The 26616-nt window shown below is 36.6% G+C and overlaps 1 protein-coding gene across 3 annotated transcripts in view; it reads right to left on the bottom strand.

Moving 5' to 3' along the window:
* The window catches only part of NF1 (neurofibromin 1), a 179053-nt gene that overhangs the window by 58757 nt on the left and 93680 nt on the right, over positions 1–26616 (bottom strand). For 2 of the 3 annotated variants that reach the window (XM_064523066.1, XM_026106924.2), the window contains 22 exons: positions 24645–24779; positions 23564–23677; positions 21142–21221; positions 19698–19821; positions 17689–17832; positions 16337–16583; positions 15947–16020; positions 15754–15837; positions 14677–15117; positions 14110–14249; positions 13423–13545; positions 12893–12976; positions 12126–12242; positions 11396–11577; positions 11081–11292; positions 10289–10450; positions 9658–9761; positions 8643–8778; positions 3685–3747; positions 1378–1536; positions 410–507; positions 112–258 (listed from right to left, as the gene is read on the bottom strand). In XM_064523066.1, the coding sequence (XP_064379136.1) occupies positions 112–258; positions 410–507; positions 1378–1536; positions 3685–3747; positions 8643–8778; positions 9658–9761; positions 10289–10450; positions 11081–11292; positions 11396–11577; positions 12126–12242; positions 12893–12976; positions 13423–13545; positions 14110–14249; positions 14677–15117; positions 15754–15837; positions 15947–16020; positions 16337–16583; positions 17689–17832; positions 19698–19821; positions 21142–21221; positions 23564–23677; positions 24645–24779 (3170 nt within the window). The remainder of the gene's footprint in view (positions 1–111; positions 259–409; positions 508–1377; positions 1537–3684; positions 3748–8642; positions 8779–9657; positions 9762–10288; positions 10451–11080; positions 11293–11395; positions 11578–12125; positions 12243–12892; positions 12977–13422; positions 13546–14109; positions 14250–14676; positions 15118–15753; positions 15838–15946; positions 16021–16336; positions 16584–17688; positions 17833–19697; positions 19822–21141; positions 21222–23563; positions 23678–24644; positions 24780–26616) is intronic. The other variant, XM_026106931.2, reaches the window with a different exon arrangement.

Below are 26616 nucleotides of genomic sequence, written 5' to 3'. Positions count from 1 at the left end.
ATTCTGCCGTGACATTCTTCTCAGTAATTGCTACAAAAGCATTTGAAAGTATTTCAAAATATTGATCTCCCACCAGCAACTCCCTTCTCCATAAAATTTCCAAACTCTTACCTGTTGCTGGAAAGGTACTGGCCAATTTTCTCCTGATTGTTCCACAGCAACCGGTGCAAAGCAAGCACGTTGCCGTCACTGATGAAAGACAGGCTGTGGTTGACAGTGTCGCTAGCTGGGCAATCGGACGCAATATCAAGGAAAAACCTGAAGTTGAAAACCAGTCGTTCCCATGAGCATGGAAGGAAGGGAAAGCAGCTGAGTAGTCTCAATACAAGCTAAAAGGCTATAAGCACACTTTCCCGCTTACTGGTTACACACGACAAAGATTCTTTGCCTAATTTTCCAAAAGGCCTACCTTCGTGCTGCATCAAAATTGCTTTTGACAAAATCATTAAAAGGCCGCATATGTTCTTCTTTTGTAAACAGGACATGGTTGGCAATACTCTGAAGTATCTAAACAACAAAAAGACAGATAAAGCCACGTATAGGTTTAATGTATCAACTGTTATGATTGCCAGGGTAACTTCACTATCACAAATACCCATTTTAGCTTATTGTGAAACTTCAAAACAAAGAAAAGTCACACAAACCAATAAATATACAATACTTTCACTACACTTTCTCTTTCAAAATATTTTCTTTTATGGAACTATTAGAAATAACTTCACTTCTTTATGAACTTTAATCAAGTTTATAACAGAAAAAGAAACAGTCTTCCAAATATACTGTTTAGTTCTTATTTCTTCTGGAAACTTTTACAGACCTATCTAAAGGCAGCAGCATATGCATATATAAAGAAAATTATGATTTCTCAACATTTAAAATGGATAATATACACAGGCCACAAAGGTTACACACCATCATTAAGCCTTCATTTATTTATTTATTTATTTATTAGCAGGAAAATGTACTACATGACACAAGTCTTGAGATTAAGGAGAGCAAAAATGATTTCTTTAGAGCTAGTACGAATTTTTAATCTGTATCTGGCTGCAAAAATTCTCGTTATTCAAAAAGTAATGTCAGTTTCTTTATCTGTTTTTAAATAAGATTAGAAGCTCAAATGAAAGATGCCAGAAGGCATTCTGTTACTTTACACCCAATTTGGGAGAATGTTTCTTCCATACAGACCGATCCCCATAATAGTTAGATTGTTGTGAGCTACAACATTAATATTATGATGTTAAACTACAGTTTAAACAAACATAGTCTTTGCTACAAATAACTAGAAGTTGAACTAAACTTTCTCGTAACGATTCAATCAATGAAAACAAATCAGAGGGAACGCCCAGTATGACCAAATAAAAACATACGCCGATTCACCTTTGACATCAGTTTCAATCCCCTTTCGATCCTTGGTGGAGGCTTTTTGTCCAAAATCCCCGCCTCGTAGGGGGAGACGATGGCAGGGTTGATGAACCGCAGGAACATGGCGCTGCCGACCGCTCCAATGCTGTTCTGAGGAAACCGCTGGCTAACAACCTGCGAGTCGAGAATTGTAAAAAATATTTTTGCATTAAAGAAAGGGGAAGAAAAGTTGAAAAAAGTCTTGCATGGTAATCCAGTTTTAAGTACTCTTTCCACACCATCAAGATCAATACATTTGGGTAGGATTAACCTGACTTGACAGGTCTTCAATCATCTAACAGTCAGAAAAGATAGGGGAAAAGGGCGGAAGCTGGGGCCGGGGGGTGCTACCGGACACTGTCTACTTTTACTTCAGCTTTATGCAAGCTTTCTTGTTAGTGTGAAATTACTACGCTAGCAGTTGTACAAAGCCAAGCAAGCACATTTCACAGTTACCGACCACTTAATTTCAGGCCCCTGCCACTGAAAGCAAAGCGGACACGTGGCGCGTGTTCGTGCTCAGGCATGCATGGACTTCCGAGCCAAAACAGGCAACTCCTTCCAATCTCTCTCGTCTTTTACTTGCATACTTAAAATTTCACTATTACCCACAAGAGCCTCTCCAAAAATAAAGTTTATGCTGTAAAGCTTCAGGAGTTATTTAAATTTGAGGGAAGGAGATACTTAGAGAAACTCTTCAGACCTATCATATCTCAAGAGATTTGCCAAGGGAGAGACAGCATGATCCAGAGCCGAGTGGAAAAATTTTGCTTGGCCAGTGTTCTTCTTTACATATAAATACGCTGTCCAACATCACCTAGCAGGAATTTGCTAGAAGAACTACAGATTTAAGATACTATTCTTTGCTACCCAAAATGAAAAAAATAGTATTTTTTGAAACGGTAAAAGAAAAATAAAAAAACAAGAAAATCCCCACAAACTCCTGGCTTATTAGCAAAACCATTTCATATTAGGAAATCAGCTATGTATTATAGCTTCCAATTAATGGGACAGTTTATTCACTAGATATCCCCCAGCTGATTTTTTAAAATTTCTGAAGTCTTGGGGGGGGAGGGGAAGGGATGTTGTTCTCATTTTTAAATATGCTACATGTGGTTCTATAAAGATTCAGTATCAACACATGTATCTTTATACGAGTAACAGTGATTAATCATAAAGAGTCAGATTCTACTTTTCTCATAATCAGCTTATCAGTTTTATATTCCAGGAGTTACATTATTTAAAAAAGTTACATTATTAAAGGAGTTACATTATTAAAAAAAATTAAGAAAACAAACTCCATCTTACTAAAATACCATAAAACATGACTAGTGCAATCTCAAATCCTATTGAAATTCTTCAGAAAACAAAGCTATTAGCATATACATATCAAGAATTACTCTGTTTCAATAGCTACTTCATTTACAGTTACCTTATGATGTAATTACTGATAACATTTAATTGTAAAATATTAGTTTGCACAATGATTTTGCATTTAAACATAATTACTGTTCTGCTCAGTTACAGCAAAAAGATAAGGGAGTATGTAATAAAAGTCTAAATTTCCATTCTGCCTGTTTTATTCAGAGTATTCATACATTGTATTGTGAAGTCATTGTCAAAAGAAAAGGATAAATCTTAACCTTTAAGGAGACCACTCTAACAACATACATATAAAAACAAACAATATTACTAAGCTGACAACCTAAACTTGTTTCTTTAACAGTGAGTTACTTAAAAAGGGAAATCTGCTTGTCTTATCTTAGTAAATAAATACAAATACTAAATTTTATTGCATAGTCACAAGGCAAACAAAGGAAAATATATAAGAAGCAAGTCACGTAAGTCTCTATTCCTTCCAGTAACCCATAAGTGTTAATTGTCCTTCCCCCAGGATGCGAGCTGCAGTCAAGTTATCTACTGAAGTGTTAAAACAACTAAACAGACTCGTATTATCCCCAAAACCAAGGAAAACATTTTCCTTCTGCATTTGTTTTTGTCCGATTTGAAGATGGTGGCAAAGGTAGAAGAATCAGAATATTAAATACTGAGCAGTAAGGTTAAACATATCTTTCTGTTTACTCAAATAGGCACACAGAGAATATTTTTAAATATAACTTAATTCCAGTGTTAATTGAAATGGAAGCTATTTTGTGCCAGAATTAGTAGAATGATTTTACAGTGAAGGTCCAATAGACTGAAGTGAAGATGTTTGGAACAAACAGCAAAAGATTTCTGTTGTGCTTTGAAAGAAATGGCTAATAAAAAGGTCTCCAAACTTACTGATTTTTTGTTTTCCTTTTTTTCTTTTACGGTAGCTTTATTCAGTAGAGAGTGGCAAGTTGCCTACAGAACAGAGATGAGCACAAACAAGTCACAGCACCAACTACATACAGCAACAAAAAACCAATGTTGACTTGTACATAAATTACACAGTAAAATGTAACAAACATAACCAACAGAAAATGAAATATATAAACTAAAGACTGATGATGGAGTTTTTATTCCACACATTCTTCTTATTAAATCTTATTTACAAAGCACTAAATACAAAACAAGCAAATGTTGCGTTTCAATCATTTCTACTATTTCTGGCTAGATTAAAAGTCAAACCACATTAATGCGTTCATGGTATACAATATTGGGCATTAAATGGTATACTCGGCTTTCAAATGTATTTCACCATCCCCAAATAATTTTAATGGTTGAAATATTAAATGTTACACCTTTGAAATACACATTACTTTTTAAATATATTTAAAGTTTTAAATCTTCCCAATGTTTCTCTGTGTGTCCTTCAATTTAGTTAGGTCTGTGAGTCATCATGGGTTTTGTTACTTTGATAGCTAAACACTGCCGTAAAACACTTTTGTGGAAAAAGGAAGGGGAAAAGAAGCCAGGAGGTCTGCACCTAACTTCTTACAGATTTCCAAATCAAGACATCTGACTTGCTTGTCTCTATTTTGAATTTCATTTCAGTGTAAAGGGACCCCCCCAAGAAGCATCGCACTCCCGTTTCACACCAGGATTTGAGCAAGCTGATACAGCACATCAGCCTTGCCTGCTGCTCCCCCTGGGCAGAGGGGAATTCGGCTCTGGCAGCTCCATCCCTCATCTTCCACATCAGCTGAAACAGTAGGTCAGCACCACTAAAAAGCCCTGTACCAAACAAAACCTGGAGTTGCACCAAGGGAAAGGTGGCAGCGTTCAGCAGGCTGAGAGGAAACACACCCGCAGTTCAAATAAACTTCAGAGTATCGCACAAAAAGGAACTGGAAGAGAATTTCTACAATTTAAGAATGTGAAGGAGTGAAGAGTAAGCGTTAACAAGTAGTGAAAAAGTGACACTAACCAAGTTAAAATTACACAGTTCGAAATTGTGCAAGAACTATTAACATTTAAACAATGGTGCGCCTGCCAAAGTTGACTCTGTATACCTCCTAGAAAGGAGCACAGTTCACCTCCGAAGCAGTCTTATACGTGCTCCATTTATTAGGCTAACACATTTAAAGCAAATCAAATTTCCGCCCCTATTTATTAAGGAGAATGATGTGCGTGCGCGCGTTTTTATGAAAAAGCCAGCACAATGTCTTTGTAAGAGGCACTTTAATCAGGTTTGTTCTCCACCTCGTAACACTGTGAAAGGTGTGTTACCTGAAAACCAGCAAGAGTGAATCTGTCACAGCAACCCGAGGGCTAAAACTTAGTTGCATAATGTTTCCACAAGAAAATAGCTCTGTTCTGGTTAAAAACAAACACCAGCCAGTGTAGACCCCAATATCCAACTAAATACATAACCTGCTTTTCTGTGATATCGCTACCTTAATTGGAACTAGTTGCAAAACATTTATAGAAAGCATCTAATACTTGTTGCACACACTTACTTTAGGACTCCACTTACAAGCATAAAAAGACATGGGGCAAAATTCAGTCTCTTATACCACTGCACCGTATTTTGGGATGGAAAGTAGCCAGTTAACTTATAAAGGTTCCCTAAGTGGTTCTCTTGACAAAAAAATGGATTAATACATACAAAATATTCAGATTTTAATTGTACTTTCTTTCAGATAAAGGCAGCCTTGGCCAGACTGTTCAAAACTCTCTAGAATATGAATGTACAGAACAAATTACTACACTATTTGTGATGTACAAAACACTTGTGCACAAATGTACGTGGTCTAGAAACGGTCAAAGCAGTAAAAGCTGAAGCGGAATCTCAGCCTGCTCAAAGATTCAAATAAATTCACCAGATTCAATTGCCTGATTAATACTTTAAAAATAAACAAACTCAAATTTTCCAGTTAATGCCATGTGTGTATTTGGCAAAGCCCAGTAAGGCGTTTGGTTTCATGAACAAACTACCCTTGCTACCAAAACAATGCAGAAGCAACAACAGAAACGGTAAGTGTTGATATGCTTCCAGAGAAGAATCTTAGACGAAACCCTTTGGTGTACAAATATTTTAGTAATTCCATTTAATGCAGAAATTAAAAATGTTTTGCATAGAAACAACTTTCAGCAAGTTATCTCTGAAATGGAAATAAGTCTGATATATTCTAGTAGCAGCACATAAAAGCTATCCTAGGAGAAGATGTGGTACAAAGAAACAGCAAATAACCAAAGCAATAATGAATGTTTTAGCTGACCTTTTTCAACAGACAACACTTAAATGCAGTCCCAGGCAACATCCGTGAGACCGGCTGCTGAACTCGAAGGAAACCTACTTGTCCTCCTCCTTTCCCAGGTTCACAAAAACCCTGGATACATCCTCCCTATAACCCCTGTCATGGAGAGAGACTGACGGCTTTCCAAGCCATCTACACGAACCATGACAGCGAAAACAGAAGCACACCTCCTGCATGCCTAACGCTTCCCAGCGACTCACAGCAACAGCCCAGGATTCACAGCAGGCACAACATACAAATCACTGGCTTTTAAGTCAGTTCAGTTTGCTGTTTGCTGAAAATCACAGCAGCTACGTTTATTAATACAGTGTTTGCTATAAAAAATAGAAATATACTGCATAGAACTTTTCTTATTACTCATAATTAATAATAAATATTACCACTAATAGCATTAAAGTTTGCTTCACTGTAATTTAAGACAAGAATGCTTTCATTTTCCATAGTGATGCCATACGCAACTAAGCATGATAACTTGTGTCCCTTCCTTCCAAACAGCTCAGACAATCTATTTTCCCTGTTTTACTTTAGACTGAGATACGAGTCCCTGCTTGAGAGGCCAAAATCAGCTCTCTCACAGCCCTTAACTGAGCTCGTAGCTCACAGTCTCTGCTCCGCGTAGCTCCTCTGTGCCAGCCTTCTCCAAAAGGACTGAAAACTGTATTTCCTAGGAGTCCTGCGGGCAGGAGGGACATGCCCGCTGGGGTTTCCACACCAGCCGGACACAGCAGAGGAGCAGACAGCAAAGCAGAGCGCTCTGCGAGCACACTGTGCACGCAACCTGCTGCCGCGCGGCTGCGGAGCGAGCGGCAGGCCCGGGAGGTGACGTACGGAGGCTGGAGCGAGGGTACTCGGGTAGGAAGGTACCGCTACAGAGGAGTTTACTCCACGGAGGACAGTGCGCTACTCAGCGAGGTGTCCTCCCTGCAAGCATCATCTGTAGACGGCAGCAGAAACAAGCCAGGAAGGGGTGGTCCCAGCTTGATGACTTTCCCTTTCAAACCCTGCGTGACAGCACAGAGTTTCAGCCACAAGCCGAGAAGCCAGCGTTACTAACTTGCCTCTTGAAAAGAGCCCTGTAAATAGATTTGGCTGCATCTCTTGCAGGTTCTCTTCCTCCTATTTGATGAATTTCTTTCAAACGATGCCTCAATGCTGCATGTTTGCAAAGTGTTTCATCGCCCATTTGATGAAAGCAAAGCAGCCCCCGGCATATGACAACATGCTCCCAGGCGTGGGGCAGGCAGCTCTTCAGTACTTACATCAAAATGTGTGCAGCCCTCATCAGGAGAAAGATATTTCACTTTATAAACTAAAATGCATACCTGCTTTCATTTTACTCCTCGGCCACAAGGAGTTCATCTATCCCTAGCCATCCTCAAAAGTACAGAGCATCGGCAGCATCCCAGTTGCAAGGCTGTTGATATTTATTAAATCACAGGCCAGTGGACATTCTTCCCAGTACTGCAAGTCAACGGCTTTCCTCACAACTGCCCCAGCAAGCTAGAGAAACCTGCTTCCAGAAAACGACTGCGGGACACGACCGAGCGTGACCAGAGTGAAGCCTGAACGATGCAGTGTCTTGACCTGGCTTAGGGAAGCACACATAACCACAAATGTATTTCTCTAATGAATATAGCCAACAGCATTTTAGATGTGTACTTCCTTCCATTATACTCAGTTTAAATTCATACTTTCTAAAATTTAGGAGTTGTAACTGCTGTGGTCCCACTCAAGTCCATATAGGCTTTCTTCTGTGAGCACCTTATATTCTTTTTAACATATTTTCTATGAAAAATTTAAACTATGAGATTGTGTCCACCTGTACTCGATGACTAAATAATACTCTTGGAGAAGTGACCTGAATAATTACTTTTATAGACTATTTTTGAAAAAATTACTTCAGAGATAAATACTCTTGAAGTAACTCTATCTTTATGCAGAGAAAAACAAATATTTAAAATCAGCAGTTGCACAAGTAGCTATTTTATTCATAGAGTTAACGTTTATCAAGGATGTGATCTATAAGACCTTTGGATAACATGTTGCCTTTGCATAGGACCAATTAAATCAGAAATAAGTAGTAAACAGGCACACTGCTTTTATATTCAAAACATTAGTTTTGCATCTCAACCCAGCAGGGATGATTTTCTTTTTGCTGTCCTCCCCATACAGGACCCATATGATAAACTGACAAAAGCAACTGCACCCATTATGTCCATTGTTAATCTTTAGTCTCCCAGAGATGCTAAAGCACTCAGATTATTGCTGTTTTATTAGCTCTGAGTTCTTAGCTGTGATTCGATTCCTTAAAAAATACCACTGTCACCTCCTGACTGCCAGCCCAAACCCTAAAACACAGTTAAGCCACTAAGCTTAGATTCTGTTGTTTAACAAACCTCTGAAAACAGTCTTTAAGACATGCCCACTATGCTACCACTACTGGGCCAAGCTCCAAACTGCCAAAACGGTAAAACCAAAACCAAAAGTTTGATTTTTGTAATTACTTCAACAACAAATATCAGGCTCTGAAGATCTAAACCCTCCATTCCGGCATACCTGGTACAAACAATGGCACACACTGCGAAGCTGTGGTGGGAACTCCGAAGAAGAATTAATGATTGCATGAAAAAATTTTTCTGTCATTTGCAAGAGACTCCGCTGGTTCTCTTCAAGGCTTTCTGTAGGCTCCAGCCTGAAACAGACCCATAAGTATATGACCGGAATTCAAATAAACCTTATTAGCTGCAATTCTATGCTCAGTGGTAATGTTATTTCCCAGGGTAAACAGGAATCCTACAGAAATGTTAATGATATTTTACACAAAAGATTCCATCAATATTTTAACTATGTAATATACTATGTATATTTTTAAAACTTATTAATAGACAGTTATAAATGGGATTCTTGCACATCATTCCATACAAAGACATATACATATATTCCAAGAGGTTTGCATTATCAGTTTGGGTTTCTCCAAAAGCAGTTTTTGAGGTAGACACAGACGTTTGAGAGCTAAAGTTCTAAAAAGGAAGCCTATCTTTTGGTAAGCTACTTAAAAGAATATGGAAAGTTTTCCCAGAGTTAAAGAGAGAGTCCAAAGTGAGAGAGGAGCAGCTACGAAATCCAAGCCTTCAACAGACAAGAGAGAAATTAAGGCAAAAAAATTACACACAACACACACGCAGTCCCTTTCTTCTGTAACTAATTCAATGACCTAAAGCAGATGCTCTTGGGTACTACTGGAAATCCCCACATTTGTAGCCTACATAGACGTATGAGGCAGCAAGTAGGGGAAGAGGTACAGCGAGGACTCTCTCTCTTCCTTACTCTCAGGGCTTAAAGTGGCCATGCCACAGAATTCATCTCACTGAGTTCCTGTGTTGGACAGCTCAACAATTCTCCCTGACTATAAGGGCTGCAGATACAATGAACGTGCCTGGCAAAGCAAGGAGTGGAAAAGTATGAAACTGAGAAAAAACATTTGCAACAAGGAAAAGGGAATCCTATACCTAAGATGACTGGGAGACAAGTTTATAGATAAATGCATGTCCTCCCCCCTTGTATCTCAAACCTTGTAGGATCCACCTCAAAGCTAACGTGCTGCCATTCGGAGGAGGTGATCACAGTCCTCAGTAAGGGTTCCAAAAGCTTCTGCAAATATGTAGCACCATATACCTATGAAGAAAGAAAAATGAAATATGTAACCAGATTAAAATAGTCATCCACAGAAATACTCTGAAATTCTAGATGCACTATCAGGGCCGAAAACACTTGATTTGTTTTAGCATAAGCCAGTTCTTTAAAATTACTGTTTTTATACTATAGTCTCACTTCTAGAACACAACCATTATCAACTTCTACACATATTGCAGAATATAGATGTTTGTATTTTTATTAATTTTCAATTAAAATTCAGAGAAAACTAAGTCACTTTAAATTTTTGTACTGATCTCCATAATAATCAGATAGGATTCTTGCTTGACTGACTCAACTCCCCATCTCTGTTTGTATAGTACTACAAAACATTTTAAACAGGAATGAAAGCCTAAACAAGACCTCAGAATTTGTCTTCCCATCTTTAAGTGGCCTGTTACATAAAAACGATCAGAAGTACTTAACACCACAAGATTTGGTAGTACTAACTACTATATTTTCCTGTAATTCAAGTGATCTGTAGCAGAGATAAAGATTAGGTAACCTACCTTAAAACAGAAAGTCATTATTTTACTGGCTAAGCTATTTCCTCGGAAGAGTGTCTGCATGGAATCTGCTAGTTCAACTTCCTTTGAAAACATATTCCAAAGTAGCTGGTAGAGTAAGTGCCGAGAATCAAAGAGCGTGACCAGGACACGAGCTAGCTCATCCTTAAAGAAAATAATGAAACGTTAGTCTGACTAGCAGTGCATCAGAGCAACTAAGAGAAAAAAAAATTACAAAAACCCATCAAGCAGCTTGTGCTAAACTTTAAATTTGCTATGAAGTCTTCCACGCGAATATCAAATTAAGCATGCATAATCTCTTTTTAATTCTTTTCTTTGCTACTTTTCTGTCTAAAATCTCTCCCATGATATCAATCATACAAATTTGTAACGGTTAGTCCAGATAGATAAGCAGTTATTCTGCTGTACAACAAAGCCCAATTCACCTTACTCAAAAAAACTCTTAGAGAACAGTCCTATTTGTCTGCATTACAGCACACAGTCTGTAATAAATAACACCAGCCAAAACAGATGTATTCATTAAAATACCTGTAGATAAAATTACTCCTGCGCATTAACTAAAAATGTACTATCAAGCTGCAGTTTATAATCAAGATCTCAGACAATTAGATTCAGTACACTTTTAGGGAATACACCAAAAAAGGCTAGCTATTACAAAAAGTACGCGTAACCTCTCTTTAGCAGGCTACTGTTACACCTTAATGTTCAGAGATGCAGGAAAAAAAATGCACCTAACGCTAAAAACAGCACAAACAGAAGCATGAATCAACTCACCCACTGAGAACAGGGCACCACATTGGCTAAAGCCATAGCAATAGGAAGCTCTCCCTGATCACCCATCATTGTAACCAACTCCACCAGTCTCTCAAACCGATCTGCTAGCACGGTTTCTGCTAAAGTATCAAATTCTGTTCCCTGCTGCAGAATTTTGGTGAGGACTTCCATGAATGTAGCTCTTGTTTGGAGGTCTTTATGATAGCCCAAGCCTGATTAAAAAAACAGAACTACTAAGGAAAATGTAAACATAGATTAAAGACGAATGTCTTCATTATGAATTCATTTATGCACAGTTATCTCTAACTACTTTACCTATTGAATGCATAAGACCACTGTCCACGTTTGCATTGAGTAAGTTTGACATAGCAAGAACAGTACAGTGGCGTAGTGAAGCCAGTCTTCGAGACATTCCACGTTTCCTGCCACCTGTTTGTGCACTTTCATCTTCAACTTCACTACAGTCATTTAGAAGGTTCATAAACAGAGTGAAATATCTAAAAAACAAACAACCCACAAAAACCCTTGGATAAGTAAAAGGGATTCTACAAAAGCAATGACCTTTGATTTACCTACAGCAGAAAACAGACCATATGCTTCCCTAAAAATGTGTCATTCCTGCCACGCGCCTTTTTTGCAGCATACTCTAACTTTAAAAGAACCTGCCCTAAAAAGTTGTATATGAAATTGCTCAGACCAAGCAAGTAAATTGCACAAGCGTATCTTTCCAGATAGTCATCTTGAAAAATATTTTAAGTTTCAAGGACAAAAATCTAAAGTCTAAGTAAGCTAATTCCATGAATTAAGCATAAAACTATGTTGAAAGAAAACAAAGCTAAATTTAATAATTGTTTTCCAAATGAAAAATCTTTCCATAAACCTATAAGGTAGAGATTTGTCAAATAAGATCATGACAGGTGATTTCTGTTGGAGAATAAAATTAGTTCTGCTAGAAGTATACTTTGTAGTGAGAGTAGTAAGAGTCATATGGTGCATCTACTTTTGAGTTAATGTATAGCAGAAATAGTTAAAAGAGACTATTTACTTAAGAAATAACTGGGATTTGGCTTCCATCAACTCAACTCCATCTCCTTCTTCAGGTTGCAGCGGAAGCCCAGCAAGAAGAGAAACCACTGCTTCCATACTTGCTTGGTCCAAATCTCTGAAATGGAAATTTTAAGAAGCTGTGAATCAGTTAGGCAGAATTAGTCCCTCCTTCCCCGTGCCAGTTCTCCCTCCCAGTACCAAGTGCCATTTTCTTATATACTTAACTGCAGGTGAGGAGAATCTTTATAAGAGTAACTGTTTAAAAAGTTATGTCTATCAGGACAATAGCTATCACATTCTGTGGTATAGCTGTGATCAAGTACATCTACTATGGACAATAACCAAAACCAAAATGGTCAGTTAAAAAAATAAATAAATAAAACAAAAACCAGTAAGTACAACTTCAAGGCTATAATCTTTGCTGATTTTATTATTCAGATTGCACATATGAAGACACAGGTCTAGCAAATAAAACATTTACAATCCTAACACTAAAACAGAAAAGTTATTAAAAGAATTAAAGAAAAAACAGTAGATCTTAAAACAAACAAAAGAAACCAGAAACCCACAAAACCTCCAGAGACATGTTAGTTAAGACTATGCTTTAAGTGCAACTCTGATGCTGCTCTCCAAATCTTAAGTTTTTCCTTAAAAATAATACCACTGCTTTAGGAGTCCAAACAACGCAGCTGGTATGTGGATATCGAATGACACCTGGGACACTGTTAGCAACTACAGAAACAGTTTAATAGTACCCTTTCTAACCTTGTCAGACATTTCACATCTTCATCCGTTGCTTGATTAGATGTTCCCATAACCCAGTCTGTCAAATATTCCACCATTTTGTTCCTGTTTAAAAACAGCAACAGAAACCAACGACAAAAAAAAAAGATATAAAATAGATACAGCTTTTTTTCCTCCAGCCCTTGCCCCAAAACATCAAAACATACTCACTACTGTTGGCATAATTCTTAACTATTACAAATTTAGTTTAAGAATTATTTAAACCACACACTGAAGATTAACTCAGTTAATTTTATCATACAAAATAATACCCCAGTCTGTTTCACATACACTAAATTTTTACATTCATTTAGTATCCCCGTAGTCAAAATAAAGTTTTAATGCAGCGTCAAGGTCTAAATTATTAAACCTAAAGAAAAAAATGAGTGAAGAAGAAATACCAGTATGAGATGATTTTTTAAAGTTTTTTTAAAATATGTAACCATCACTCAAAAGAAAATGACACCTGTCCATATTATAGTACCTTAAAAGTTTTATAATGCAATACTTACCTAAACTTCATTTCTTGGCAAAATGACAGGTCATCCCTCCTCTCCATCATTACTTCTACTAACTGACAGAGCTTAGTTTTTATTTGAATTGCATGTACCAAATTTCCAAGCACACGCACATATCTGAAGGAAAAAAAAAAGATTAAATAAATAGTTCACATTTTGTACAAAACAAACCCCGCACATCTGACAAATCTTTCCAGTTCTATGTCAGAACCTACACGCTGGACAACACAGCATACTTGCCAAACTGGTTAGTCAATGTTTCAAGCTAATTTTTTCCCAAGTGAGCAAGCCAGCCTTTAAGTCTGTTGAAGACTAGTATGAAATTTCTTCTGGCTAAGGAAGCTCTCTGTTAGTACAAAGCTGAACAGAAATCTCTGCTTCAACTGGTCCCTATACACCAAACACCAGTGTATAGGAAAGAAACCAGGAATGTTTCCAGGAATGGGAATGAGCCATGGAACAGTTAGTTCTTAAGAAAGTAAGTCACTCTCCATCAGTGTACTTTATGCCATAGTACAAATAATTTCCATGATTACTGTAGTTGTCAGAATCGTAAGAGGGAGGATCAGATGATCAGCTTTTTTCTCCATAGACTCAAGCAGAACAGATGTAAACTGGAAGGGTCTACCTCACTCCTTAAACGTATTACTCTGCTTGGGATGGTCAACCAGGATTTCTTACCTAACCAGATTCAGCATCATTGTCTCAATACTAGCTTGTCCCAGATGTTCTGAACTCCCTTCTGTATGATTATCAAGCAAATTCTTCATTATAGCAATGGTTTGCTCTACAAATTGTGTGTTGGTCTCAGTTAACAAAACCTACAGGAAGAAAGTTTCTATTCTTAATTCTTTACACATAAAGAAGTATATTTATCAAATATTTCTATAACTGTAGCATTTCAAAATCTAATCGATGAGCATTTTCCTAGCATCACCTAATAAGAATTCCAAAACATACCAAGATTAAATGTCTCAGCACTACCAACCATTAAGATTTTTGAGCATTTTCACAGATTCTGTACTCTGACAGTGATAGGTACAATCACTAAGAACTCAAGAATGTTTTTAATTACATTAAATTAAATCTGGAATCACAAATACAAAAATGGATGTATGCTCTCAAATACCGTAATTTTTGCAAGTTCTTTGTACAAAATACAAACAGACACCAATTTCAATTACTTGTATGAAAGACAAGACTGACGCTTATTATATACAAATATGAAAGAATATATCAACACTTTACCTGTCCTTGAGAATCAAAAAACTTGCTGATGGTGTTCTTCAATTTGTTAAACAGCATCGGATAAAGCGCTGGACTCAATTCCAAACCCACCAGATCTTTAATATTAGTCCGTATTTGAAGTCCCACTTTCTCATGGTTACAGACCATTAGAGTCAATAATCGATCTATGAACTTGCTCACAGGAGTCTCTGCATTTCCCTCAGTGGACACCATAGATATCATGGAGCCCTTACGCTCATTGACTGGGCCCATAGGTGGACTGTAAGTTGCTAATCCTGCATTGTTACGATGCTGTAGACATACTCCTCCAAGAGCACATAAAAACCCTGTCATGTTGATCCATTCCTGAAGAGAATCCGTGTCAGACAAGTCTATGGAGCCTCCCCCACTAACATGTGACATTCGTCTCTTAACAATTGTCTTATGAAGACTTTCAGTAACCTGAAAAAGAATGAGCCAAGATGAAATCTCTTCAATTAAACACAAATAATGGAGAGAGATCACAATTTAAAGTATTCTGAAATGCAGTCCTGTCATTTACCAGGTTCCCCAAAAAGCTTTCCCAGTCTCGAGAATTTAAGATTTGCCTGTAAGTACAGTTTAGTGTCACAGTGTAAATCAAAATTTATCCAGAGGTCCTATTTTTAGAAAAGTCAAAAGAGCAGGGCAAAAAAGGAACTGTAGGGGGTTGTCTAGTCCACTCACTGCTCTGAAGCAGGACACAGCATATTTAAGACATGACAGCCAGCAGCTTGTCTAAGATGTTTCAGCGAAAGGGGTGTCAATTTCCCCGGTAGCATTCCAGAGTTTTCACTGTTCTTTAGTCAATTTCTTTTTAATTCTTAAGCTCAGCCTCCATCTTCCTTAAAGCAAATTAAGCCAAATCATTTCTTGCCCTCCTACCATAGGCATGGAGGACAACTAATTACCAACATTTTTCTGGAATACTTTTACAGAGCTTAAGTCCCCCTACGATTCCCCTTCTTCTGGATTAAAACTCAATTCCTCAAAATGAATAAGCTTAAATGGTTACTTTGAATTTCTGAGGTATGAACCTATGGAAAAATTCATAATCACCTGCCCATCTTCCATTTTGGTCTTTGGATAATTGAGGATTAGTTTTGTAGCTTGTTCCCATTTTGCATGTGTATCCTCCCAGGCCTAAAATAAGATACATCAAGATTTACCTTCAAGACTACTTGTAAGAACAGTATTTTCTGCTTTCAAAAAAATACATATAAAATGTATTTAAATTCAGAAGAAAGTTTACCTCTGTGTTGCCTGCAGTTGGATGTTCAATGCGCCTTAATAAAGCCATCACTCTTTTCTGAAGAGCTGCTCTCCCTACAAAGGAGCACAGAACATTTATCCAACAGTTCCTGAAAAACAACTTCCATCAAAAAATGAGATCTTTGAAAGCAATTATGAAACTAGCAAGAGGAGCATACCCCTTTCAAAGTGTTTAGAAAAAGATACTTCTTGTTACACTCAAGAATCCTCATGAATACACTCATCCAAATTCTGTACTCTCTCCGGCAATTCCCACGATTAAGATATTTCAGTGAAAGCAGGAGTAAAAATCAGAATTCAGAGAATGCAAACCCAAACAACAGCTGGATTAAACAGGCAGAAAGAAATATTCTAGACTCATCATTCTTACCTGTTGACATCATATTGCTAACAGATGCAAATTCCATGAAAGTGTTGTAGTTTGGCAAAAAATTATGAACGGAGACTTCATCTACTCCACATCTGATATCTGCTTCCTCACAGAGGTGACGGAAACAGGACATTGCAACAAGGACTGCCTCAATATCAGGGCTCCACAAAAACATGTATAGTGCAACTTCCAATTTTGTTTGGGCTTGGCGACAAATAGGTGTTCCACTGCATCCTGCTGTACTTTCCTTGGGAAATAGAGATTTCCAAATTTGGTAATATTGCTTATGAATATGGCAATTTTCTTTGAATTCAGCTTTACCCATATCCTTCCTTAATTGTGCTTTTATTCCAGTAGGAATAAGCAATCTCAACCAAGATCAGAACTCTACTGGATGCGCTGTTGCACATACACACAGTGACTAAGAGACCACTTCCTTCTGAATGGACAAGACAGTAAGTAAAGGAAGTAATTATACCCACCTCTTTTTTGCCATTTTTGTTTCCTGCCAATAACTTACAACAAAAATCCGAGCAAACTTATGGCTAAAAGAGGATTTAATTGACTTAACATCTAATGAGTGGACAGAATATGCAAGCTGCATGCGATAGAAAGGTGATTTTTAATAGTATTGGCATAGGACTGGAAGCCAAATATTTACTCTTACCCATAAATACCCAGTATGTGTTCTTGATCAGTCACATGTTTCTGCCATAGTTCTATGCTGACACAAATATACTTCTAGGAAGTTTGAATAGCGTTTATAATATATGAAGTGCTTCGAAAGGTAACCTTGTACTTAGGAAACTCATTGCTACTTGAACAACGTACATTAAAAAACAATGAAGGTTTTGGCTCATTAAAGATATCCTGAACATCCCGTCCATTTTTTCCTGCAGCTAAAATAAAATAGTAACACTAGAGCTGAAAAAATGTGTCTGTCAAACCGTGTACTTTACTGAAATGCTTGATTTGTGATATTTCCTAGTATATTCAAACTGCATGCAATACTTAAGTTTCAGATGTATTAACAATAGACAAATGCATAGGTATGCTATTTGCAGTCCCAAGAAAAAAAGATTGACCAATACTTTAATTTGAAAAAGGTGTGAGTTTTTCAAGTCTGAAACATCATAATCAATCAGCACATTAGATAGATACATTATACAGGACACAGCTGATTATTTCTTGGGAAGAGAAGGCTATAGGCAAGCTTTTATGTGCTAGTGTTCTCTTTTTAGTCAATAATTAACTTTCTTCTAAAAAATTACTCCCAAAGTGATTAAATTTCTACTAGCACACAGATTTTTTTCTGCACATCTTGAAAAGAATTATCATTATATGTTACTTACTATGGAAGAATTCCCTTTCCCTTTCCTGAGTGTAGCTCCTGGAGTACAACGTATCATCTCTTCATGGTCAAGAGAAATTTGACTAGTTCCGCCTCCAGAGACATCATAAACGAAGAAAATATGACAGGAACTCCTATCTGATTGCTGTAAGGAGAAAAACGATAAATCATGTTTGTTTGGTTTTTTTAAAGGGTAAAAAGGGCAGATTTCAGAAAGCATACTCATAAAGGTAAAGGTTGAAGAACTTTTTACACAACACCTTTCACGTGTGTGCTCAGACAGCTTTGTAAAGTTACACTCGTTAGTGGTAGCTTCTTACCCTCCCCTAACGCAGTCAGCTCCAGGCTGGAAGGACGCATTTAGAAGGCATATGCATGTACCAGTTTAAGAAATTAAGGAAATACAGACACTACTGAAATGGAATCTGATCCTTAGTTTTTATATGAGTATCGCATCGCTACAATACTACTGCAAGGTAGAAAACAGAGATGGATTTTTTTTTTCCACATGACTGTAGCAGAATAAAGAAAGAGAACTATATTAAGCACAATAGATGTAGAAAAAAAGAGCTGGATGATAGTGGAAAATGAGAAATCTCAAACTCCAAGATAGTAACTCATACAAAAATAATTATCTTGGAACAAAATTTCCCCCTTAAGAAAAGAAAGCAGCATTCTGACAGTCATCTTTGAAAAACATCACCTTATGGTAAGCCCAAAGTGATGCTTTTTCCTCCTTGTTAATTTTCTTCCTTGAATCCTTTATTTTGCTCCTGAAAGTCATCTATAGGCTTCTTGTTTTTACTCCACAGAATATACAATAATATAATTTAAATGTAATTACATCTAAAGAAGTTTAGCTCAGCAAGACTGCACATTTTATTCTAAACATTTTACATTTAGTTAGAAAAGCAGGAAAAGAGACTGTGAAGCAGAACTCTGGTAACAACTATCTTTTTCCTATCCTGATGTAAACCATCATCCTCTAAGCACTGAAAGGGAAGAGATTTAAAAAACACTGTTACTCCTCAGTCAGTAGCAGAATGATGATATTAAGTGGATTCTCTACGTGAAGGACAGTTAATTCCCACTTAAAGACAGGACGTAAAAGTCTTCCTGAATTCACAGAAAGCCTGAATGCCTGAGGTGTACAGCTGCAATTTGTGAGATCATATTTTACAACTTTATATTTAATATAAGATACCAAAGGAAAAAGCCTACTACTCAGCATCACGACAGACAAAAAGTAATCTCAATTATTAACCCAGCTACCACACTGAAAAGAAAAGGAAAAAGTCATTTAAATGGAAAAAAGTCCTTTTTAAGCACTTAAGCATGCTATGTAATGCACGCAAGGCAGTATCCTTCTAATGTTAGCATAGCTACTTTCAGGTCAGATAGGGAAAACCAGAAACTCATTATTTTTTCTATTAAGTCTTTAATTCAAAAAGTGGTATGGCAAGTCTAGTTTTAATTCTAGCAGGCATCTCAAAAATAGCATTAGAATGTGTTTGGCTTGCACAAAGTCTTGGAAAGAAGGAAGTCAGAATTTGAGGAGTCATGTGAACATCAGATACATACAAAAGAAATTTTATTTCATCCATGAGGATGTATATTTTATCATAACCATCTTTCCCTTTTTCTCACCTTGTAGAATATTTCCCTTTTGTATTAAGGCAATTAGTAATAGGTATCAGACACCAATTCTTCAAAAACAACTTTGAGATTTTTGCAAAACATACACTTTCTGGGCAAGGAGAACCCAGTAAAACAGCCTGTGAAGTTAGAGGAAAAAAAAATCTTAAACCTAACTTTAGTTAACCATTCTAATCAAGGGTGCTTCACAGAAAGCATTTTCTCTTAACAGAGAGGAAATAAAGAAAAAGAAAGCATAGGTGTAGCTATTAAATCTCTTTCCATCATGAAAATAACCTGCAAATAAAGGGAGTGATGAAATAGATACCAACTCATTTTAATCATCTTAATAGATAGATGTTAACATCTACTTACTTTGTTCTTTAGAAGAAACTTATTCCTACAAATGAGAATTTCTCTCAGCCACTTGAGGATTTCTGTACTGCTGAGCATCTGATGACTAGTTAGTTTCTTGCAGATATAAAAAAGCATTTGTGAACTGCAGCAAAATGAAATTCAGCATTAGCTTTATCATCCAATAACGTAAGACTTTTGAAAATGATACCACTATATTTTACATAGAAATGCGCAATTAGTATGAATATCCTATACATATATACTAGTGTCATCTTTTTAAATGTATAATAGATATAATATAGGTGTGTACGTTAAATGACAATGCCCCTCTGACCCTTCCCACCGCCCAACTGGCCTTTTTAGTTCCCTAGAGGAAGTTAAGCAATTTGGGTACTTGTTAGAAGTCCAGACTCCAGAGCTGTCGATTCAGAAGTCCTCCATTTATCCACAGAACAGATACAGCACAGACAGTGGCAGTACAAGTTTACCTACACTGCTCTGACAACGTGTCTCAACTCTGTTCTGGAAGGAACACATCTAGGGATGTTCCTTCTTCATATCCATTCAGGCCTCACACTCTCTGTTAAAACTGCCAAAGGGTCCAAATTAGTGTCAATTCTAATGGGTTTCTTCCCCAGCCCGAACAGACCACAAACTCATTTCAACTATTAGAAATTATAGTGATGAGTTTCAGTTATTGCTGAAATACCTATCTAGGTAGAACTCAGCCCCAAACTATTCCAAAACAAGCCTCTTCAGCCATATTTTGCAGTCATGCGGGCCAATTTGTTGATGCTGGTAAGAGTGTTCCTCCTAGACATTAATTCCCTGTCTTCTAAAAGAAACACTTGTACCAGTTCAGATGAGATCACCAAATTGTTTTTTAAAATACTTTAGCTGATACAGTTCTTCATTCTAAGCTCACAGATTCCCACTTTTTGTTTTGAGCTTTTTGTGTAATTCCAACTTTTTTGGAACTCTATTCACCTCAATGTTCTCCAAGAAATCAACTGCAGTTGCTGTGAAGTTATAAAAAGCAAGATGGCAAAGGAGACCCATAGGTCAGGGCAAACAACTAACTTCCTTTAGGTGAGGGCGTCAGAGTCAGGATTAGCAAATCCACACTTCTAGAGTTATTTAGCATCACCCTCCCTCAGTCCCCAAAGAAGAAAAAATTTAAACAGATAGCAAGCATTTGAATGAGGGGAAAAAAATTTTTAAACTAATAATCATTGCTACATCTTAACAACAGACTGAAGAAAGTCATTGAGAAAGCCAACAAGATGTTGATATTTTTGAATTTCAATAGTAAAAGAAAGATCTTTTTCATGAGTATACACAATTTTGACTGCAGATTCATGCTGATGGTGCACAGCTTTCCCAAAATATTCACAGCTATTTCAAAAGGAAAGGCAAAGAAGAACAGCTATTTCTCTTAATTTACAAAAGTTAGCTTACATACCTGATTTCCCAGAAGGTTTCTATAGGAGCATCAGGATTCCACAAGTCAATGCTGTCTAGTTGGTGAAGGACTAACAAGGCCTAAATTCAAAACAAGTTAGAGTATCACTTAAAGACAAAAAATTACCAAGTACTTCAGAAGAGTCAGCAAAACAGGTGCAAACATATTAATTATTGTTTTTAAAACAATATAAAAAGAATATATAAAACATGTATATAGAGTTATGTCTTCATATGCATATATAAAATTGTTCATAAAAAAGGAGTTTATAGTTAATCCAAATCAAAACTATTTTTTTAGTCTTTATTACATATCTATAATCCAAAACAAGAAAATTTATCTTTTATTTCCATGCAAATCCATACTGGACACACAGACACGACATTTAAAAGATAGGTTTTGGCTTTAATACTGAATGACTCAACTGCAAAAAAATTAATGCAAACAATTTTACAGATACAAATTTATAGTGGCAACAACAAAATATCTGTAGTTCAAGCTCTCTGCCAAATCAGGACAGGCAAATAGTTTGCTTTTTGTAACCATCTACACTAGCAGAAACTGTATCACAAGAATAGGTTCTGACCATACCTAAGAGCATACTGGTGAAATATGGCCCAAAAATTTAACCTCTGCTTTTGATTTAGCCAGATTAACTAAAAGAGCTCAAAAATCAACTACTTTTAAATTAGTTGAATACAGTTTTCAAAAGAAATACAGATCTGATACAGTTAAACTGGTCAAAGACTATAAACAAATAGAAAATTATTGGTGAGAAGTCATTAACCTAGCCATAATTATAATAAGTTTTCAAGTGCAGAGTTTAGCCTTAATTACACCAAGCAATTATAGCAAACAAAATCTCTCCTCTGAAGTTAGCCATTACTTGAAGGTGTTCAATAGGCAGGCAAAGAAATCAAATGGCTTTGGTGGAAGTACAAGTTAAAGACAGAAACAAGGAAAGTTTTAGCTCTATTTTCCAACAAATTCCAAACAAGCAAATCTGTAACTGTTATGGCTGTGATAGGATTATTGCAATACTATTAACAATGTCATTTAAAAAAATAAGTGTAGCTGGATAACGATGTGGGTAAGTAGTTATTATTTCAGGTTGGTTCCTAGTTTAAATAAATACTCTAGAAAAGAATTTCTTCAGTAACCTATTAGTTAAAAATGAGCATGAGAGGCCAGTTCCTCAGCCAGTAAAGTAAATAATCAGACCCAAAAGTGATCAAGAACTGAGCAGTATACCCAAATTAAATTGCATAATTAACAGCAAGCCAAAATTTTTCCATCTCTGAGTTCCTGTCATTAACAGTAAGGATGTCACCACTTTACATAAACTTCCCCAGAGACTTTCACACTAAATAGGATCTCCCTTATACAGGAAATATTCCTGTATTCTACCATTAAAAGTATGAAAAGATATGCATTTCATATATGGATATGTATCTCTGTATATTGATACCATTTAGGGCAATTCTGGTTGATGCAAGGTTGACACAAAAGCCTTAGTTTAACTACTAAGACTCAACCATTCATGGAAAGCCTTATTACATATGCGTCTAGTTAATCCATTTTTCAGTCTGTGAACTCTTCACCTAAAACATGAAAGACTTCACTGAAGTACATATGCTACAGTGGACTTTTTAGCATGGGAATCGCTAATCTAAAGGTGGCAGGATAATATAACTAGCTATCCATTGTGGATACTATGGATTAAAAACAAACAAACAAAACAAAAAACAAAACAAAAAACCCTGCTCCCTGTCATTATGCACAAGGAGAAGCTAAAGCTTGCTTCATTACAAATAAAGCGCTCTGGAGACCCACCATAGTGAAAAACATACAGATGTTTACAACTAAACTGGCAAAGTCACAGAATTAACAACAGGACATGGAGAGGCTGAAAGCCAGAAGCGACTCTGGTGACTTTTTGGCTTCTGCAGTCAAAGCCAGCAGGAGGAAGATTTCAGTAGCCCTAAAGTATCCTATCCAACCCCCCCACAACACAACTTTCCCTCATCCACCACGTAATACAGGAACAGACACTACATCAGATGTTCTGGTCACAGCCATTCAGAAAACACAGAAGAGAAGGCTTAACGGTGGTGTCTGCAAAGACGTAACAGAGGAACTGTCAGACTGGATTTGCTCAACACCAGCGAAGAGCAAACCATTCTAAGAGGTGCAGGACAGTCACAAGTGGCAATATGAACTGCTGCCTTTTTAAAATCTTCTTACAGGCCTCTCCGGTAGAGCTTTCAATGTAGGGGACATTTAGAAAAAGATCAATAGAAGCTAAACTCTAAGACACAGAATTTCACAGCTAATCAATACTTCAGAGCTCCTACAAAAGCCTTGATTTGTCTAGCACAGCCTGTGAACTAATCATTCGGCATGCAGAACCTTTATCCCTTACCTCCATGGCTTCTTGTGCTATATCTGGCATGCTGGATTGTGGAACAAGTTGTACAAGGCCTGTAATTAATTCAGCGGTGCTACCTTGCGTCTCGGGCCCTTGCTTCCTTGGATTCTAAACAGTAAAAAGGAAAGCAAGTTTAAAAAGTAAAACTTTTTAATAACTGGCCATGCCACTGACCACTAAAGCAGCTGTGCCATCAATACTCCTGTAATTAAACAAGGTGGATTTCTGGATCTTTAACAGAGTACCTAGTTTCTTCTTCAGCTATGATGACCCTTCCCTGTGTATCATATCCTAGACCAATTAAAATATTTTTTAAATTAAACAAACTAGACAAAAGGAAAACATTCAGCACTGACTGATTAGATCTTAGTACTACCCAACGCAACAGTGCGTATCACACGCCCTGCACACATACACATTTGTCAGATTTGGTAGACATTAGTTTACACCTGCTGCTCCACATTAGAGTTGAAACACAGAAGATTCGTAAAGCCCCAGAAGAACATTCATTTCAGCATGAATTCAAGAGAACATTACACTTGTTAAATTATGGTTCTCTTTAGCATTTTGTTGTTTTGTTTAAGTATGGTTGCCTAATCTTTCCTTTATTCAACATCATAGAAGATATTAACACATGTTTAAGGGGAAACTGATAAAGAGCTAAGAGACCATCTGTCTTTCTACTCACAAAACTGTTACCCGAATCCTTTTTTCCCCCCTCATCTTAGGTTTCTTCTTGTTCTATTCCCCCCCTCCTATTTTTCCTCCTTCAGAGTTATGGAGCTTTATACTCCTTTTTATTGGCTGTTCTAGGCCTATAGATTTCCTTTTGTTGCCTTTTTCCTTCTACAGTATGGAACCATTATAACTGCAGAAAAGAATAAGTAGGAAAGTATCCTACAGGCCAGGTTTACATATTTAATTTTATTTGTTTATAGTTTTATTTTGGTACTTCTAAAAAGTGAAGTTTAAGGTCTTTACTGTTTGAGTATCAAAGTTAACAAAAGTTTAAAAAGTTTTAAAGCATTTTCACAAATAAATTTTACTATTTGGATTAATAATATGATATACTTACACATAGCAAAAGCTTTGGATCGGCATGGATCAGCTTTACCAAGGATAACAGCAAGAACTTGTAGCTTCTGGTTTCCAAATCAGTAGGTTTTTCTTTAAATTTAAGGCTTGTCATTTTCTCTTTAAATGTAAGACTCTAACAGGAGGAAAAATCACAGTAACTGTCAATGAGGTACTCTATGTAGTGAGTTATAATTAAACATTTTAGGAACTGTATTGCTTATATAATCTATAATCCATGGAAAATTTAAAAAGAGGTATATTAAATTCGTTCAAGTAAAATCACACAGCCTTCTACTTAAAAATCCCCTTTTAAAAACACATACGCTATCATTTTGTTATGTCTTTAAAGTTTACTTGAGAAATGTTTTAGTAAGTGAGTTTCATGTGGAAGATTTTGCCTAAGACAAATTATGGCAAAATAAAAACAGGTAAAAGCACTAGTAAGTATTTGCAGGGATATTCTCTAGCTGCTTAGAAATAAATAAAAACAAATGGTTCCAAGTAAGCTGGAATACATGAGCAGGTTTGGAAAAATTTCTCAAAGGCAAAACATTCTCTTTATTTTCTGCCACAATCACAGTCAGAATGATGTATTTTCATCTATACGACCTCTGAAAAGTGGGTTTCACAAGATACACTATCATTAATACAATACACAGTGCAGCAAAAACAAGAGTTAGCTTCATTTGAAAAATTAGTAGATTACTTCTGCACCATTCAGCCTCCTCATCTGGCATGGAGGACATTTTAAGGTATGTATTTAGAGTCCACATAAGGTATTCTGAATTGAGCCAATGTGAAAAACTGAACTAGGTCGCATTCTACCACTGCTGTTCACGCAATGGAATCTAGCTACCAGTATTACCAAGACATTTAACAAATAGCCACGTGCAGTGTTGGCTGTGAAATAATCATACAGGGATGCTACCTGTTACGAGGACTGCAAAAATTTTTATGCTTCAGTCCTACGGCATGCACAGCCTGCCAAAGCAAACAACCCTGTTGGGTGGCATTCAACCGCAGTTTCATCTCAACAAAAAGATATTGGATGTATGCTAATGTCTGTGATGATAAAGACTTTTTTTTACAGATAACACAAGCTTGCATTAATCGGTCCCCAGTATACCCTACGACAGAAGATTTCAACTCCCTCTATTAAGTTCAGACAATTTATATATAAACTTTATCCTATATCACCAGGGATTAAGTTAGTATTTTTGCTTACTGCTACTAAAATAGTTAAGAGAGTAACTTCGACAAAAAAAATTGCTGCTGTGGAAATTCAACACAAGGCAGGATACAACTTTCTTTAGAAACTCAGTTTTTTAAACTATTTTATCTAATTTATTATTTGAGAAGATCTCAACTGAACAGTAACATGAACTTGCTTTTCATTTTCAGTATACATACATACAAGTTTTGAACAAAAAAATAAACTAGCTTGAAATCATCCTCAAGGTAACTGAAGTATAAATATGACATTGTATAATTAAGTTTTACAAGAAATGCTACAACTTCATACTATTTTGCTAAAAAAGTTACAGTGTGAAAACATACAGAATAAAATCTACCATTTAACAAGCATCTGATCAAGAAATTGGTGCCACACTGGCAGAGATAACTAATTCCATGCAAAATCTTAGTTTTATGCAATTAAGGGAATTCTGAAAACAGGCACAGGGCAAAAAACGGCTGATTAGTTTGACTGTGTGAAGTAAATAAATTGCTTCACAGAAACTAAAGACTACCAAAAAACAAAGACAGAGACACAACTGCTCTCTGCAAATACATCAAGGGGATAAACACTGGTTTGAAGATATCACACAACACTGGCACAAGAACAAGGGGGATAAGTTGGACACACATACATTTAGGCTGGAAATTAGAAAACATTTAACCATCAGAGCAGGGAGATTCTGGAAGAGCATCATGATGGAGAAGTAGGGGGCAGAAAGAAAAGAAGAGAACCA

The sequence above is a fragment of the Dromaius novaehollandiae genome, chromosome 19 (genome assembly GCF_036370855.1).
Source record: "Dromaius novaehollandiae isolate bDroNov1 chromosome 19, bDroNov1.hap1, whole genome shotgun sequence".
In the NCBI taxonomy this organism is placed as follows: Eukaryota; Metazoa; Chordata; class Aves; order Casuariiformes; family Dromaiidae; genus Dromaius; species Dromaius novaehollandiae.
This window is presented reverse-complemented; position numbering and strand designations above follow the sequence as displayed.